Below are 18,293 nucleotides of genomic sequence, written 5' to 3'. Positions count from 1 at the left end.
CCCCCCGGGGCTCTGGCCGCCCTCCCCCCCGGCGCCCTGCCCCCGGCCGCCAGGGGGAGAGCGGAGCCCGGCGAAAAAGCCAGAGCCGGCCCTGATGATCACATGTCACTGCAAGACTTCATTACTCACTTGCCAGCACACACATATACAGGGAGACTCACAGGTAAACAGCCATCTGCAGACAATGGTCCTTGTTAATGGGAGTCATCAAGATTCCAAACCATCATTAATGGCCCACACTTTACATAATTACAGTAGGCCCTCAGAGTTATATTTCATATTTCTAGTTTTAGATACAAGAGTGGTACATTTATACAAATCGGATGATCACACTCAGTAGATTATAAGCTTTGTAATGATACCTTACAAGAGACCTTTTGCATGAAGCATATCCCAGTACGTTATATTCACTTTTTACCATATTTTTCTAAAACTATCCCAGTTACATTATATTCACTTATTATCATGTTTTTATAAAACCATATAGACTGCACAACGTCACAACGTGATTGTGCTACTTTGGCCCAAGGATTGTATGTTGCAAACTGCCCTGCGATTCAACCAGTCTTAGGAATCATTTTATCTACATCTTCTCCCAACTATGCCCCTCTTCATTAAATTCTCTATCTTGTCAGAACCACTTCTGATCAGACTAATATATTTGGGTGGTTCATATCATGGCATCTAGGAACTATGAAGAATACATGGGAATGCCTATAGCAGCTGAGGTAGGGAATGGCATGAATAATTCACGACTCTGACAAACCTATTTTTGTGGACCTCTCAAGATCTTTCCAGGTTTGGAGGGCCCTGAATTCTGTCAAACCAATGGGCTTTAGCTGGCTAAAGAACTGAGTGCATGGGAAAAGGGGTATTCTTGCCAAAGCTAATCTTATTTCCCTTGTTCATAAGGAACAATGGAAACATTCAGTATCAACTACTTTACCATGCGGTGTTACAGAATAAAAAAGCATTCAGACTTCTGCTCATTTCCCTGCATGTGAGTTTTATGGGACAGTGCATAAGTTAAAGCTCCTCAGGGGCAGCTCTGGCTTGCACTGTGGTATTTACACTGGATTTTGTGTAACCATTTTCAGCAGCATTCAATAAAATAAGTCAGGTAACCCTGCATCACATGTTACACACAGCACCTCAGAGACACAGACTTCCTCAAAGACATACAGTGCATACATACACCAGGAGAATACTGTCTGCACTGGCAACTCGGGTAGCTTTCAGTGTACATTTTCAAACTGGTTTTATTATTGCACAACTGTTTCTTGCAATATTTATTTCCTTTGTTTCTAAAGTGAAGTAATTGCTGGTGGCATTGAGGAGAGTGAAGTGCTCTGTCCATACCATACCATGAAAGTGGTCCAAAATGGCCCTGTCAACATGCCTCATGCTTGTCACCTCTGTGAGGTGACAGCCTTGTTCGGCCTCCATAGCAGAATAATTCTTATGCTAAACCTGTGAATAACAAATTGGCATGTTTTAGTCTCTGCAAGGTACGCCACTTCCGAGAAGTCTACTGTGGGTAGGAATAGCTGTGTGGAAAGTGTACTAATGTTGAATATCTTTCTGGGCCAGTTTGACCAAGAGATGCAGGAAACATTTCCTCTTAAACTTGTCCTGAGTGTAGACTTTATGTGCTGGAAAGATTTTTACTAGATCTCTAAAGCAGACAAATATGGAGGCTAAAAAATTGACCTTAACACACAATCAGTAGGATTCCCTTATCAATGACAATGGAGGGTGAATATCAACAGATGGCTGCATACTAATAATATGAGCACCAGGGTAAGGAGCTAGGAATTCCAGAGTTCAGCTCTGACATTACCAGTCTCTGTGAATAACGCATTTTCTCCTCATGTAAAATTCGGATAATAATACTTACCTATTTTACAGGAATGTTGTGAGAATTAACAGGTTGGTTTCTAAAGAGTTGAGAAAGAAAACTGCTACATATAAATGCTAAGTGGTGCTGGTAAGTCATTTTTAGGAATCACATGGACATTCTTTGCGTAATAGTGAAAGAAATATTCTAGATGTTATCCTCTCTCCTCTCTTCCTCTCGGAAAAAGAGCAGTGATGCAATAGCAAAACTTATTCTCACTGTTCATCTCTAGATTACAAAGGAAGTTTTTCTTGTCAAGTTCTTGACTCACACAATATGTAACTGATCATGGTCAGAATAACATCTATTTCTTTTCTGTTTAGATTTGCTCCAGCACAAATCATTTTTAAAGCTTAAAGTTCCATGTTTCAAGGAATGTCAAGTTCACAGTGCCCCATATAGTCATTAATACTTCCTTCCAAAATTTATTATTCTTTAATCTGTCCCATAATATGTGAATTACAGTCCCTGGTGGAAATTCCATATTTTTCTGCATATATCATTTCAGTCTTTGAAATTCTACAATACTGACGTAGTTTTTAAATTAATACACAGCCCTAGGCCAGGAGAAGAGAATCCCAACTCTGTTACTTTGCATTGCAGAAGGGTTATTTTAGATATTCTGAGACAAATTTCCATTTTTATGAGGTTGGCAATGAAGTTTTACCTTTGGGGAAAAGGTAATACTGCTGCAATTTATGAGCATGTTTAGTGAAAACGAACACTTGCTGTACCCATTCGTATCCACATTTATGTACGTCTTTATCAAAGCAAGTAAAGAAAATGGCATTTAGTGGATATGAAAAATTCCAGTGCTTTCCAGGGGCTCCATTAGGATTATTCTCAAGCAGGCAGAAAAGCTAAAGCATTACAGTGGAAATGGATTTCACTAAGTGTTGCTGATAATGGTAATTCAGTTATATGAATCAAATCTGGTTTTCAAATAGCCAGTTCCCTTTGGTGCTTGTATGTTTGTTTGTCCCCATCCATGCTACTTGATGGGAGCTTTCTTTGCAAGGGATAATAGGAAATTACTTAAATGTTTTTTTTAAAAGCCAGGAAAGAGGTATACACCTTTTGAGCTGACTGTTAGACCTAATAATATCTTGATTGCACTGCACTGACACACTAAAATGCCTGGGTAGACCTCGCTCTGTCCATGCAAGACTGAGAATTTGGCTTTTCTGTATGTGTCTGATTTAGAACACACAGTGTTTCATGGATCCACATGCAGTGACCTCTCACAAGAGTGGATAGGGGTCATCCAAATCAGTCCTTAAAACAGAACCTCCATGCATATAGTATGTAGTTATTGAAATGTGTATTAACAATAGAGAGAGGAAGACACACTTTGCATTTCGAGAACCAGTGAACATTTATCTATCTGTACAAAGTTAAACCTCCTTGCCTCAAGTCTATGGCTGCTTTGCAAGTGTGTAGTAGACAGGTAAAGTTATACCATGAGGGAATTTAAGTTCAGACAAAGATTCTGTAGTCATAGGGTCTTATTTACAGAGCTAATGAGCACCCACAAAGCCAACTGAAATAAAAGGGAACTTCAGCCAAAGAGTAGCCTGGAATCCAGTGTAGAAGGAACAGAGGGTGAGATTTTCAGAAGTGACTTAGAAGCACAGGTCCCACTGAAAATCATTTTAAGAATTGAAATCCAGTGGGACTTGTGCTCCTAAGTCACATGGGGTATGTCTACAATGCAAAGAGAAACCTGGGGTGCCGAGTCTCAGAGCCTGGGTCAGTTGATTTGGGCTCATGGGACTTGGGCTGAAAGGCTAAAAATAGCAGTGAAGAAATTCCCAATGAAGACCCTCTTCCCTCCCCAGGTTTCAGAGCCTGGGCTCTATTTCTACACTGCTGTTTTTTGAGTCTGAAGTGTAGATACACCTTTGGGCACTTTTGAAAACCCCAGCCCTAACGAAAAACCCAGAACTTAGGTCAGTGACTGGTGGTGTTGGCATGACACAGCAAACACTGGTTTTCTGAATCAAAGCATATTTTTGATTTTTAAATTCTTAAAATATTCTTATCACAGATGTCACTGGCCATCTTGACCTGATTTAGAGCAGACTCCGATAACACATTGATTGAATCAACACACAGTTGATTTATCAGCGAAAACTGGGGCCAAAGTCACCCTTAAAGTCATGTGCTGTCATTTTTAGAGTTTTTTCTGCTACAGCAATATGTACTGATAAAGGAAGAGGCAGTGTGTCTCAGGATTTCCCAAACCAACAACCCTTCTATGTCTCAGGTGTATTTTTGATTGTGAATCATACTGATTCTCTTGTCTCCTGTGGCTACTAACGTTGACATTTCTGTCAAGATGGATGCAGCAGATCATCCCAAATTCTCACACGCACAGCCAGTCTCTGCAGGGACTGGATATCCATGTGAATGGAAAAGCCTTGTGAACACTGCAGCTGTCACTAATGTGAGAATCTGCTGTTGCATAGAAAACAGAAGGAAGTCTCCCCTGGAGATTGTCAGCCACCCACCCTTGTCCCATTGACAGGAATGTTCCATGTCACTAGAGTGAAAGAAGGACTTGGTGGAGGCACCAAGGTAAGGACTGTGAAATTCCACTCAGGTCATCTTGTTTAAACCCATTAGGATGAATAGTACAGCACAGAGGAGAGGGCGTTGACATGACCCTGTTGATGTTTGGCTGTAGGTGACTTCATAATTAATTGATGACAGCAACATTTGTTTGGAAATGGGGTCAGTTCCAGAGTTTGGGAAAAGGGGAATTCAGATGGTTAAGATCAGAAAGTTCTGAAGTGCCAAAAGTGAATTGTAAATAAGTAGGACAATATCAGATTACTTGCATTTCTAAAGTGCTGTCGGCATAGTTTGTAGGCACTCTGCATAAGTTTGTTTAGTGCATGGAAGGTGGAATTTTCTGAAGTGCTCAATGTTGGCCCAAATCTGCTCCCACTGAAGTCAGTGGTAAAACTCCTGTTGTCTTCAATGGGCACAGAATTAGATCAACACTGAGCACTTTTGAAAAATCCCACCTGTAATGCCCCCTAAATGCAAGTCCCTCTTCTGAACAGCTTCTTGTCAGAAGGGTCACATTCCTAGTGGGATCATACTCTTCCCTAAAGAAAACGTATGCATGAAAAGATGGGTGTCGCACCATGTCCTGCAGATTATACAACTGATTCATCCCAGTGGAAAGATGTTTCATAGCCAAGGACCTGCCACAAAGAAAGTTCTGCCCCCAGATACGCATGAAGGATAGCCTGTGCTCTGTCCACTGAAGTCCTTGTTGACCACAGCTGTTCTTCTGAGTCACAGAATGAGAGGCAAACAGAGGTAGGTGGGACCTATATACTGTTTGTAACTGAGGACCAGGACCTTATACTAGAGAAGCAACTATTTTAAAGTGTGAAGCACCAGTGTGTCATGGGAGAATGAAGCATATGAAGCTGCAATGTCTTTGGGGAAACTCACTTTTGTGGGTTGTCAATGCGATCTCAAAAAGCCATGTTATACCAAAAGCTTTATTTTACATTGTGTATGCCCTATGGTACTTATCAGTCTGCTTCCTTACTATATGGCTGCATTATACTAACCCTCTTTTCTGTTTGCATGTGATCTCAAGTTGAGGATTACTGGGAGCACTGCTGGCCAAAGACAGAGCAGCACAATGCTTCTCACAGACCTTAACTCTAAAAATACACAGGTGAGCAGGGAAGCCCAGGTGAAAACTGAGGCTTGGTTACATAACCCTGTGATCCACATGAATTAATTGTCACATGACAAGCAGTGTGGCTCTGAATGTGGGCATTCTTATTTAAGGAGCCTTTTCTAAGACAGAAACATTAATGTGTAGCTCCTACCCTTTCTTTATTCTTGTAGCCCTGAGCCGCTGTCTTACCATTAGCATCATGGCAAATCCCAGAGGGACATAGATCGAGCACCACACAGATCGATCTTCAGCTAGGTCTTTAAGACAGTCTGGCTGGATGTTCAGTCTGTGTCCATCGTTAGCAATCTTATCACACTGAACCTTTCGGCACTCGTATGATTGCTGGCTATGTAGTAGCATTCCTTGGTAAACACGCTTTGTAATATGTTGTTCTTCCATTCTAATAACATGTCTGTACCAAGAAAGCTGCCAAAACTGAACCAGTGCTGATGGAGGCGGTTGCTGGTTTCAGCTACAAATATCCTCATTGGTGATCTTATCCAGCTACTTAATATGGAGGAGCTGATGAAGACGACGAAAGTCAAAAACATCAATCCACCACTCTTCAGCCTTCCTCAGCATCCTCCTTTCGCTGGCACACAATAAAGTTGGTATAACTGTGGTTGGGTAGATCCACAGTGTTGTAGCAATCTTGATGTCATAACATCTCCACAGAGGCCACTGAAGGGCCCACATCTTTCAAGCATCCTACACCACTGTCTAGGATGCTTCCCAAGTTTTTGACAGTTGCCACCTTTTCAATGTCCTGTTTGAACAGGTTAATACTGAATGGGTTGTAATCTGGAGCTGCATTCTGCTTGATGGTAAAGGCCATGGAATTAGTTTTATCCACATTAATAACCAGACAAATTCGTGCTGCTTTTCCTCCAACCAGATCAGCCATCAGCTGCAACCATTCACTGAACTGAGCCAACAAGACAACGTCCAAGTTGCCAGACAGCTTTCCATTTTGAACTGCTTATTGCCCACAAAGTCTTCAAGACTGACATCTGATGAGGAATGGCTTTGTTTGTCATCGGTTCTTTTGCTGCCAGCTCAGTGCTGGGGCCTCAGCCCTTCCAACATCAACCGTGGATCAGTGAGCCACTGTCTAGTCTCATATTAAAACAATTAGCTATAATGGAACCTGGAATTTTGAATATGGTTATATTATCCACAGAGACTGCTAATGTAGATAGTAAAAGATAACCAAAATCATGAGGCAATAATGAAGTTAGGCCATCTCTAATCAGAGCTGATGTACCACTGACAACCCTGTGTTAAAATAATAGGGAGAATTATACTGGAAAAGCACAGAAATCTGCTTTTGGAGCTCCAGTTGAAATATATGCAGTGATGTTTGTTACTGCTTTGAATTTACTTTGAAATCGTTTTTAGTTATCAGGTTTCAAATTTAACAAGTCCGTGTCCTAATGTGACAAGGAACATACTGAACAGTGGCTCAGCAGCCTTTGTTGCTGTACTTGTGTATTCATTTTCCTCTCTTTATCGTGGTTTTCCTTTCCATAGGTTTCTAAATGCTATTGGTACTCAAGGGGAAAGATACCAGTGATGGAGCTGCAAGATCTCATTCTTAAGAAACCGCAGAATAAAGATTGTTTCCTAGTGGTCAGTGTGTCTGTATAGTGAGAGGTAATAATGTTGTATCACTCCACTCTAAAGACTCATGAGCTCACAGAGATTCTGCTGCTGAAGAAAGAATAATTCCACGGTCTAGAAAATTCAACTCCAGTAGACAGAAGTCAGCAGAATCATTGGTAATAAAAAGATGAAATAAAATGCTTTAATAATAAAATATTTCCAAGTAACATGAAGAAACTTTTTTTAGAAAAAAGACTCAAAATCATAAAGATGTACAAATGGTATTTATTGCATGCAGAGGTTTTGCAGATTCATACACTGGGATCATTGATGAAACAATTGTTACAGTCACTATGGAGGGATTAGAGGACTAGAAGGGGAATCTGCCTTGATGGACAGAATGGCATTTATGTGTTCCACCAAATTTATGATGTTTTTATAGGTTCAGGAGAGAGAGAGAGATTACATTGTCATCTCATGGGTTGGAAGGGACTTTACTCCAAATAGTTTATTATTCCCAGGAAAATTTCAGTTTATGTTCTATATTTTTACAGGAAAAAAAAAAGGCAGACTATTTGGAACTGTTCATCAAAAACTTTCCAGTTGCTGTGTGATAGTTCCTGACCAGGAGCCCCACATTTTTCAAAGACAAGATTTTGGATAGCAGGCTAAAATGCTAGCTCCATCCCCCCTGAAGAAAACGGATGGGCCTGGCTTTATAATGCACATGGCAGCTCAAGCAGCTGACCCACAGAAAATGGCTGACTTTAAATTCAGGGAAGAAGATTATTTCAGTTTTCATAAGACATAGGCTATTAACGCCAGTGTCCTGGCTAAACTCCAGTTTGGATAATTACCTTCCTTCCTACTGAAATTCCCACTCTAGTCTTAGTTGGATTCAATACTAGTCTTCACTTCCTGTCCTGTATTGTGCAGTTCTGCTGTGTATTGTTACACAGATGCCTCATTCCAGCTAGTGGCCGCATTTCACTGGCAGGTGAAGTGATTCCTTGTATTTATTTTTGTCAGGGTCAGCATTAATTTTACACCCCAATTCATTGAGCAGTGTCTTGCCATAGACAGCAGTCTATCCTACCTTCTTCTTTCCAGGGCCTGTCCTTCTCCTTGCTACGCACCACAGTTTCCAATCCACTGAGAAATGTGAAATCATCTTCCTTTCCTGAATGTGCAGATAAATTGGGGTCCTATGGGTAAGAGAGATCCTGATTCCATGGCTTTTATTAACAGCACTGTTGCTTGCAGTCCAAATCTAAAAATTAAACAAGCTCCAGTCCCTGTGTAGAAATGTTTTGATTCCTCTAGGCATATCAAACAAGAAAGGAGAGCAAGGTGGGACTCTAAGCATAACTATTAGAGTCCAGTGTCCGTGACCATGTTTCCAAAGTCACCATCTCCAATGGATGAGAGGAAAATTATATTTTTTCTTGCTTCTCCAATCCATTAGCTTAAGCTGTGGAATGAGATTGGCTTTATGGAAGAGACTGTGGAGGCCACATAATTGTATCTCATAAAGATCCAAGCTATCTGTAAGAAAAGAGAAAATAGTCTTACATCTCCTGGATCCTGGAAATTGTGAGTTCTCCATGGAATAAAATCAAAAGAAAATTCCACCTGTGAAGAGGAGACAGAGGATGAATTTGAAAGGTGAATTGATACTTAAGAGAATCAATATAGAATTTGAGAGAAGAGAACTATATGGCAACTGGCATGGCGGTGATTCCACCTGCCAGACTTCACATGCAATGCATACAGCCGTGGTTCAGGGACAGTCTGGAACAGGGACAGTCTGGACAAACCCCTGTCACTGCCCACCAAGATCAGGAACTCCCTGGACTGGTGGAAGAACCCGGCCAATGCATGCAAAGGGATTCCCTTTTTTCAGGCACCACCTTCGTCACTCCTTACCACCGATGCATCCCTCATAGGATGGGGCATGCATTTAAATAGCTTCGCAGCGCAAAGCAAATGGCCACCTGCAAAGATATCCTTGCATATCAGTCTCCTTGAGTTGAGAGCAGTCAGGAACATCTATGCCCATTTCCTCCCGCTGATAACAGGATCACATATAAAGATCCTAATGGATAACATAGCCTGCATGTATTATATCAACCATCAGGGGGAAGCCAGATCGCTCTCTCTCTGCATGGAGGCAATGAAATTGTGTAACTGGTGCATCTCTCACAATGTTACCTTATCCGTGGCTTACCTCCCAGGCACACAAAACATGATAGTGGACAAACGCAGTCACACATTCCCACACAACTACATGTGGGAGATGCACCCGTTAGTACTTCACAACTTATTCATACAGTGGGTAACATCATCCACAGATCTGTTCGCCACTTACCAGAACAAGAAGTGTCCACGATACTATTCCAGGGCAGGGGTCGGTCAGCACTCTCTGGGTGATGCCCTCCTCCTCCCATGGGACAAAGACCTTCTTTACTCCTTCCCTCCGTTTCCTCTTCCGCTGAAAGTCCGGCTGAAGATAAAGAGGGACGGTGCTCACATAATTCTGATTGCTCCCCATGGGGCCAAGACAGGCCTGGTACCCTTACCTGATGCAACTCGCAATGTTTACCTGCAGAAATGGTCCAGGATTCAGATTTGGTGCACATCCCACCAAATCTCTCCAGTATCAGCAACTCTTCCACATGTTCTGGAATATACCCTGACCCTTAAAAAATCGAGGTTATCCCTGAGCTCTCTCAGGGTCCACCTAGCAGCTATTACAGCATTTCACCAAACCGTAGAGGGGTACTCAGTACTCTCGCATCCAACCACTAAAAGGTTCGTTAAGAGAATAACAAACCTCTTCCTTCAACCTCAACTTTCTACCCCCTCGTGGGATCTAAACCTAGTGTTGAAAGGGCTGACTAGGCCTCCCTTCGAACCTATGGCTACCTGTTCACTAGCACACTGATCGATGAAAGCGGTCTTTCTGGTTGCAATTACCTCAGCTAGAATAGGGGAAATAGCAGCTCTGATGGTGCATCACCCATACACAGTATTCTTCTCTGACAAGCTTACACTTAGGCCACATCCAAGGTTCATGCCTAAAGTGACCTCTTCATTTCACATGAATCAGTCTATTCACCTTCCCGCCTTCTCCCTCAAGCCTCACCAAGACAATAGGGAAGCCATACTGCATATCCTCCATGTCAGGAGAGCCTGTACATTCTACCTCGATAGGACAAGGGCCTTCAGGAAGTCCCCTAGACTATTTCTCTCTATGGCAGAAAGATCTACGGGCCCAGCAATATCAGCTCAAAGACTCTCCAAGTGGGTCTCTAATTGCATCAAACAGTGCTGCCAGATTCATAACATGACCCCTCCGGACTCAGTCAGTACACATTCCATGAGATCCATCTCCTGCTCTGTTGCCTTCCTCAAGGAAGTCCCCATCTCTGAGATCTGCACAGCAGCGACATGGGCATCAGTCCACACCTTCGCAGAACATTATGCAATCAGCAGGGACTCTGCCTCAGATGCCATCTTTAGCTTTGTCATCTGTGACTAACCCCCCCCCCCCCCCCCCCCCCCCCCGCCGCCCAAGGAGGGTACTGCTTGGGAGTCACCTAGAGTGGAGCACCCATAGGGGGGCACATCTTGAAGAACCATCATTACTCCACAAGGTAACTTCTTTTATATACACATAACATTCAGAGGATTCCAACTTTAATATTTTTTTTAAATTCTTGAGTACAACGGTATGGAAGTTAACAATGAATAATACCATTTGGGATAACTTGAGTTTATTGTAACCTATTGCTTCTAAAGCATTTGAGATTCCCATATGATTAAAAACTAGTTTGTTAATTGCCAGTTTGCTTCAATATAATCATCCAATGCTTGCTTCATGCCTGGTATGCATATGCTCATGTTGCTCTGCCATAGTACTTTATTGCAAAGGTTGCACAAGCTAAAAGGCTGGGTAATTTTATGCTCACTAATAATATTTTTAGCAATGTAAATGGAGATAATAAAGCCAATCTCACACTCCACAGTATAGGCTGTTTATCTGCTGTGGTGGATAAAGAATGTTTCCCTCCATATATAGCACTGCACAGTTAGCTAAGTGCATTATAGGAGACTTCCTTTGGCACATCAGATATTGGCCGTTGCCCAGGTCAAGATGCTGGATTAGTTGGACTCAGGGCCGGCTTTAGGAAGTGTGGGGCCCAATTCGAACATTTTTGGCAGGGCCCCGGCATTTCTTACATGTATTATTTACTTTCAATAACTATATAAATAATAACAAAATTATATATTATGTACATTGCTGGCTGGAGGCAGAGCAGGGGCTGACTGGAGGTAGGATCTGGCTGGAGGCAGGGCAGGTGGTGCGGGGCTGGCTGGAGACGGGCTGGCTGCAGGCAGGGGGTGCGGGGCTGGCTGCAGGCAGGGCAGGGGGTGCGGGGCTGGAGGCAGGGCAGGGGTTGCAGCAGGGGCTGGCTGTGGGCAGGGGGTGCGGGGCTGGCTGGAGACAGGGGCTGGCTGCGGGCAGGGCAGGGGTTGCAGCAGGGGCTGGCTGCAGGCAGAAGGTGCGGGGCTGGCTGGAGACAGGGGCTGGCTGTGTGCAAGGCAGGGGGTGCGGGGTGCGGGGCTGGTTCGGGCAGGGGGTGCAGCAGGGGCTGGCTGCCCTGCTTCTACCGCCCCGACCCTTTAAATAGCTGCCGGAGCCCCCCGCTACTCCAGGGCTCTGGGGGCTATTTAAAGGACCCGGGACTCCCTGTTTCTACTGCCCCGGCCCTTTAAATAGCTGAGGGAGCCCTGGGGAAGCGGCGGGGCTCCAGCGGCTATTTAAAGGGCCGGGGCAGTAGAAGCAATGGGAGCCCCGGACTTTTTAAATAGCCCCCAGAGCCCCGCAGCCCTACCCCAGGGCTTCAGCAGTGGGGCTCTGGTGGCAATTTAAAGGGCCTGGGGCTCCAGCCCCTGCTGGGAGCACCAGGCCCTTTAAATTGCCCCGTGGGGAAGCCAGGCCGCCCCGGTACAGTGTACCGGCGGCGGCAAGGGCGCGGGGCCCGATTCAGGGGAATTGGCTGAATTGGCCTAAAGCCAGCCCTGATTGGACTAGTGGTATCCAAGTCAATATGGCAAATTTTATGTTGATTTGTTTGAAAACTATCCATTCACACATCATAAATGTTATGTTGATTGATATTCAAATTCTTAGATTGACACATACATGAAATCTGGAAGGAGTTCTGATGTCCAATATGAGTTTTGACATATGGAACCAAAAGCAGACAAGAAATTGTTTATTTCAGGGTGGGTTATGTCGCCTTTTTCATTATAACATATAACAACATAGTTTCTCTTTCCAGAATATTTCTTACGTCATCTCTGAATTAGAGTCATATGTTGTTCAAGGATCACAAGAGATTTCTGTAACATACAGAAAATCTAGTGAGATCTTTAAATTGATCCAGGCTCTAATATCTGCACCCCCCTGATGCTTGCCCCAGAAAGTTATGTATACACCTGAAAAATGCATGCTAGATCTATAAAGTGTACATATACTAGCTGTGAAGGTTGTGGCATTTATAGTATAAATTATGAATGATTGAAATGAAGTGTATTTTAAGAGCTGATAGTTGAAAAGCAATGCAATGTACTCCTAATCCAGTAGCATTGCCTTGAGCTACTCTGAGGCCTCTTTTTAAACTCAGACATTAGCAAAAAGCACACCTCTGACTGCAGGCATTTAAAGATCAACAGGGGCCAAAAAAGCTTTTAAGATCCAGTGAAACCAGGAAAACAACCATGTTCCCTTTCAGTGTCAAGTTAGATTGCCATCTTATGAGTGCAGCTATTTCAGGTACAGAGTGCTTAGTGGTTTGGGTCTTGTTGTGTGGAGAAAGTGTTCCACTGAAAACATCTGTTTCTTTCACCTGCAAACCACAATGTGCTGTGAAAAGGCAGGACTGTAGCCACAGAGACCCAAGGGGATGTGGGAAATCTGGCTCATAGGGATGAGCATGATTTTCTGAAACATGGTATCAAAAAGAACACTTAAAAGGCGAGGATGCTTTTAAAGCATATGATACACCGCAAATTGGATAGATCAGATTGCTTTTAAGCTTGAAGTTCTTACTGGATGCTCTCGTTATGTTCATAATGGTAATCGTTCAGTTCTGCTCAAATTGTGACAAAATATGTGTATATTTTGCAGTTACTGTAAAATTCTCATTGTTTTACCATAAGAGAATTAATTCTTGGGGGGGGGGGGGGAGGAAATCAGTTGACAGTCAGCTACTGTACAGAAAACAGAACTTCTTTAGTGACTATAAAATGCACAGTACAGCTGGTGTTTTTCTGTTATTGCTCTCATTACATATTTTTCAGTCTAAAATCAGATGTAGATTTCATATGTGTTGTTACATACGGGACCAGATCCTCTGCTGGAGTTCAGTCGAAGTCAATAGAGAACTTACACCCCCTGATGATTGGCCCTTAATTCGTTCTGAAAATAATGATCATTGCATAAATAAGGGGCCAGATCTTCAGTTGGTGTAAATCAGCATCACTCCATTGGCTTAATGGAGCGCTGTGAATTTACACCAGCTCAGGATCTAGCCCAACGACCCTTACCATTTGGGATTGTTGTTTGATATCCCAAGTATTTCAAGAATTATGCTGTTTTGAGGTGTAACTTCCATTGGTTTGATAAATTCTGGAACAGTCTCATGTTCTTTTGATTTATCAGGTGAATCAGTGTGGCATAGTGTAGTTTCTTTCCCCCACCTAAATTCCCTGTTCTGTTTATAGGAACTTACAGGTTAGCATTTTTATTAGTTAACTCTGTATCAGAGCCAACAAGCTGAACGTCAAGAGTGAGGGAAAAGAGGCCAGAAACAGACTGAAACTTCCAGAGAGAAAGATGAAAAATCATCAAAATGGAGTGTGACAGCAGAACAGGTTTTAAAAAAAAAATTACAAATGAAAAAAAGAGAACCCCAGAACCACCTGGTTAGTATCCCAGAATACTGAGAAAGGGGTTGAATTAAATAATAATACCCCTAAGCCAGAGCTAAGACTTGCAAGTCAAATCCCCAATGCTAGAGAAGTTTCTAGAGGTATTGATCACTCACAGATTAAGGGAACGGCTGCAGATTGGTAAGAAATGGTCAGCATGGATTCATAAGCGGGAGGTCATGATTAATAGAGAAGCAATACAAGACAAGAGTACCACTGCTGTTCCAAAACCATAGCAAATCATCCCCTTTATAAAGAATAATCAGGTGGAAGGAGATTGCTCAGTAGTGTAACTTCAGACCTCAGATTTAGAATATTTATATTCCTTGGTATAAAAGGCTCAGAAGCCAGCAGAATTGATACAAACTTTTGTCCTTTTAAAGCAGATCGTATGAGTGTGTGGGTCAAGTCTTATCTGCTCTGCGTGCACATTAAAAATCTCCTGGCATGTTTTATAGGAGTAAGGAGTTGCCATGGTTAAAATTTACCCTCTTCCCCTGTTTTTGTTCTGTCAGCTGAGTGCTGCCCTCTGCCCCAAAAGTGGCTACATTTCAGTGTAAGAGTAAGTATATGGCTTGCTTACCATTTCAGGAGCTGCAGGTGACTAGCTCCTGTGAAAATGAGGCTGTTTATTTAGGTGGCTAAATGAAAATTTAGGTGCCTAACTTTAGACAACCAAATTTGAGCATGTTGACCCCAAAGCTACATCATTCATCCATGGTGTAACCCCACTGAAGTAAGCAGAGCTGCTCCCTAGATGAATGAGGCCTCTATAGTCTAGACATTCTGAACAGTAATGTGACAAAACAGTAGAAAAAGGAAACACCCTTAATAATACATAATTCCTTGGATTTATTTTGCTGTGTTAACTGACTCTTTTTTTCAGCCATATATCAATGCACAGGAGTAACTATTCCCTAGCACAGTGTTTCCCAAACATGGGACGCCGCTTGTGTAGGGAAAGCCCCTGGCGGGCCGGGCCGGTTTGTTTACCTGCCGTGTCTGCAGGTCCGGCCAATCGCGGCTCCCACTGGCCATGGTTCGCTGCTCCACGCCAATGGGAGCTGCTGGAAGCAGCGGCCAGTACGTCCCTCGGCCCGTGCCGCTTCCAGCAGCTCCCATTGGCCTGGAGCAGCGAACTGCGGCCAGTGGGAGCTGCGATTGGCCGGACCTGCGGACACGGCAGGTAAACAAACCGGCCCAGTCTGCCAGGGGCTTTCCCTACACAAGCGGCATCCCAAGTTTGGGAAACACTGCCCTAGCATATTTCCTTTTATCCTTAATAAATCTGTGTTAATGGCGTTCATTTCATCTGACTTGGTAGAATACCTACAGGTTTTATTTTTTGTTTAATCTTACGGGGAAGAATGACTTTTGTCTCTAAAACACAGGACTCGGAGCCAGGAGATATGTGTTCTACCCCTGCTGCTGCCTGTGTGACCTTGGGCAAACTTGTCTTGGTTTCTCCAGTCTATAAACGGGGGATAATAATATGCAGCTATTCCCCAGGGGTGCTGTGCTGCTGTGCTTATTGTTGTTTGTAATGCACTTTGAGATCCTTGAATGCAAATCTATAGTACACCTCTACCCCGATATAACACGACCTGATATAACATGAATTCAGCTATAATGTGGTAAAGCAGCGCTCTGGGGGGCAGGGCTGCGCACTCCGGCGGATCAGCGTGTCTGGCTCCGACACGCTGCTCTGAGCGGCGTGTTAAGGGTGGGAGGCGGGTGGGCAAGCGGGCTGAGGAGGCGAATGGGGAGGTGAGCAGCAGGCAGGAGGGGGGTGAGGAGGCAGGCGGGCGGGAAGACAGCGAGCAGGAGAGCAGCAGTCGGGCGGATGCAGGGAGGTGCGCCGGGCAGACGGTGAGACTAGGGGGGGGGGGGGAGGCGGGCAGGCGGGCGGGAAGACAACGAGCAGGAGAGCCGCAGTTGGGCGGATGCAGGGAGGCGCACCGGACAGACGGTGAAGAGACTAGCGGGGCAGGCGGGCGGGTAGGTGAGGTGAGGAGGCGGGCAGGCAGGCGGGTAGGTGGGGTGAGGAGGCAAGCGACAGGTGGGTAGGTGGGGTGAGGAGGCGAGCAGTGGGCAGGCGGGTGGAGGAGGCGAGCGGTGGGCAGGCGGGCGGGAGCGCTGGGCAGACGGTGAGAAGATTAGCGGGGAGGCTGATTTGTCCCAGGCCCCGCACCCCTCTAGGGACGGCTCTGACACGCTGCTCTGAGCGGCGTGTTAAGGGTGCCAGGCCGGGGCCGAGGGGTTGGGTAAGGGGCAGAGGGTCTCGGGGGGCGGTCAGGGGACAAGGAGCCTTCCCTACCCTGTATAACGCGGTTTCACCTATAACACAGGACGATTTTTTGTCTCCCGAGGACCGCGTTATATCGGGGTAGAGGTGTGGTGCAAACCACAATTTTATAGCTTACACTTTCAGATTAATTACAGTGGCTTTGGATGTAAGCCTTTTCAGTAAGGAGAAGATTAGCAGCACACAGACAATAGGGAGTGAACCCTAAAGAGTTAAATATCCAAACAACTTCGGATCCCTGGAGAGTCAAGCTCCAGACTGAACATTATTGTCACTTTAAATCAATAACCATTGATTGGAAAGAGTGGCATTAATTCTACTTTGTGCTGAGAAATTTCCCAGTCTATCTCAATTAAATGATGGGGTTGCCATTATTCATATCAGAAGGCTTGAATTAGGTGAATAACAATTTTAGAATTTGGATCAGGAAACTTGTGTTTTGTCTTTCTAGAACCCCTTCTTAGAAGTCTTCCATTTGCTACCATATAAAGAAACTTAAAAAGTGCTCAGTGAGGAACTGGTCCCAAAATCTTTATCCAGGCCAAACTCCCATTTACCTTTAGTGCCTGAGTCGGGGCTGCAAGATCAGGCTTGTTGTGAGACTGCTTCCAAAGACACCATTGCATATCTAAAAGCAGCTTATAACCTCACAATGTGTGTCATCAAAGACACAATGAATGGGGCTAAGGTAAATGATGCAGGAGAGTATCGCATAGTATGGTATTTCAATCACGTGGATTAGAAAAAATAATCAAATAAATGGCATTCCCTCTTACTCTTCCAGAGGCCATGGTCAAGGATGATATGAACAACTACATCAGTCAATATTACAATGAGCCCAGCAGTGGTGAGTTTTCTTTAAAGATTTAGATTTAAACTGAATTTCAGAGTATCAGACATGTGTAACTGCTGTATTGCACTGAATGATATAGAAAAAGCAAGACTGAACAATTAAGTATATCAACCTGGGGAATTAAACCAATCTCTAAACCTATCATGTTTTCCATGAAAGTTTATATCAAGGTGATAGTCTCTAAAGGATAAGGGACCTGATCTTGCTCCCACTGAAGTCAACCATAATGGTTTCAAGATACAGGTGTGCATTTTTCCTAGAGTAAGTTATCCAGTCAATAGAGTGGTTCAAATGGCCATGGAAAAGAAACCTAGGGAGGAAATAAATGAAGAGAAAATCAATTGGAAGTTAACTTAGACAAACCCCTTGCTGGGAACCTTTTAGAAAGGTTAAACTGAATGAATGAAGGAAAAGAAAACTCAACGCCAAACAACATTGACTTGTGAGCAGTAGCACTGCATCATACTTCAAATGGATTTCTTTACTTTGAGTTGAATTGTAGCCACTAAAGGGTCATAAGATATCATTTTGCACTGCACTGAATGGCTTTCATACACGAAGACCCAGTAGTTTGGATTTTAAAAGATATGCAATAAAGCAAATAGTCAAAGCAGTTCACTTGACTCTGTGCAAATTTGGTTAACAAAAATACCACCGCTTATGTGGCATTTTTATATTCCACTTAAAAAAATTTACTCCCAAATGTATTTAAAAATAATCAGGAGTATATCAGCTCCATATATGCCTTCCTGTGTCATTGTGACCACAGATTCCATTATGGGACATTTGCAAATATAGCATTTTTTAGATACACAAATTTAAACGGTAAGCTTTTTGGGACAGGGACTGTCTTTTTGTGTTCTGTGTTTGTTCCCCACCCAGCACAATGGGGTCCTGTTTTATTACCAGGGCTCCTAGGCTCTACGGAAAA

At 43.6% G+C, this 18,293-nt stretch overlaps 1 protein-coding gene across 3 annotated transcripts in view; it reads left to right on the top strand.

Moving 5' to 3' along the window:
• TMEM266 (transmembrane protein 266) overlaps positions 1–18,293 on the top strand; it is a 119,290-nt gene that overhangs the window by 99,645 nt on the left and 1,352 nt on the right. For all 3 annotated transcript variants that reach the window (XM_024205407.3, XM_024205409.2, XM_024205410.2), the window contains one exon: positions 17,294–17,356. In XM_024205407.3, the coding sequence (XP_024061175.1) occupies positions 17,294–17,356 (63 nt within the window). The remainder of the gene's footprint in view (positions 1–17,293; positions 17,357–18,293) is intronic.

The sequence above is a fragment of the Terrapene carolina genome, unplaced genomic scaffold (assembly GCF_002925995.2).
Source record: "Terrapene carolina triunguis isolate 2854851 unplaced genomic scaffold, T_m_triunguis-2.0 Scaffold67, whole genome shotgun sequence".
In the NCBI taxonomy this organism is placed as follows: Eukaryota; Metazoa; Chordata; order Testudines; family Emydidae; genus Terrapene; species Terrapene triunguis.
This window is presented reverse-complemented; position numbering and strand designations above follow the sequence as displayed.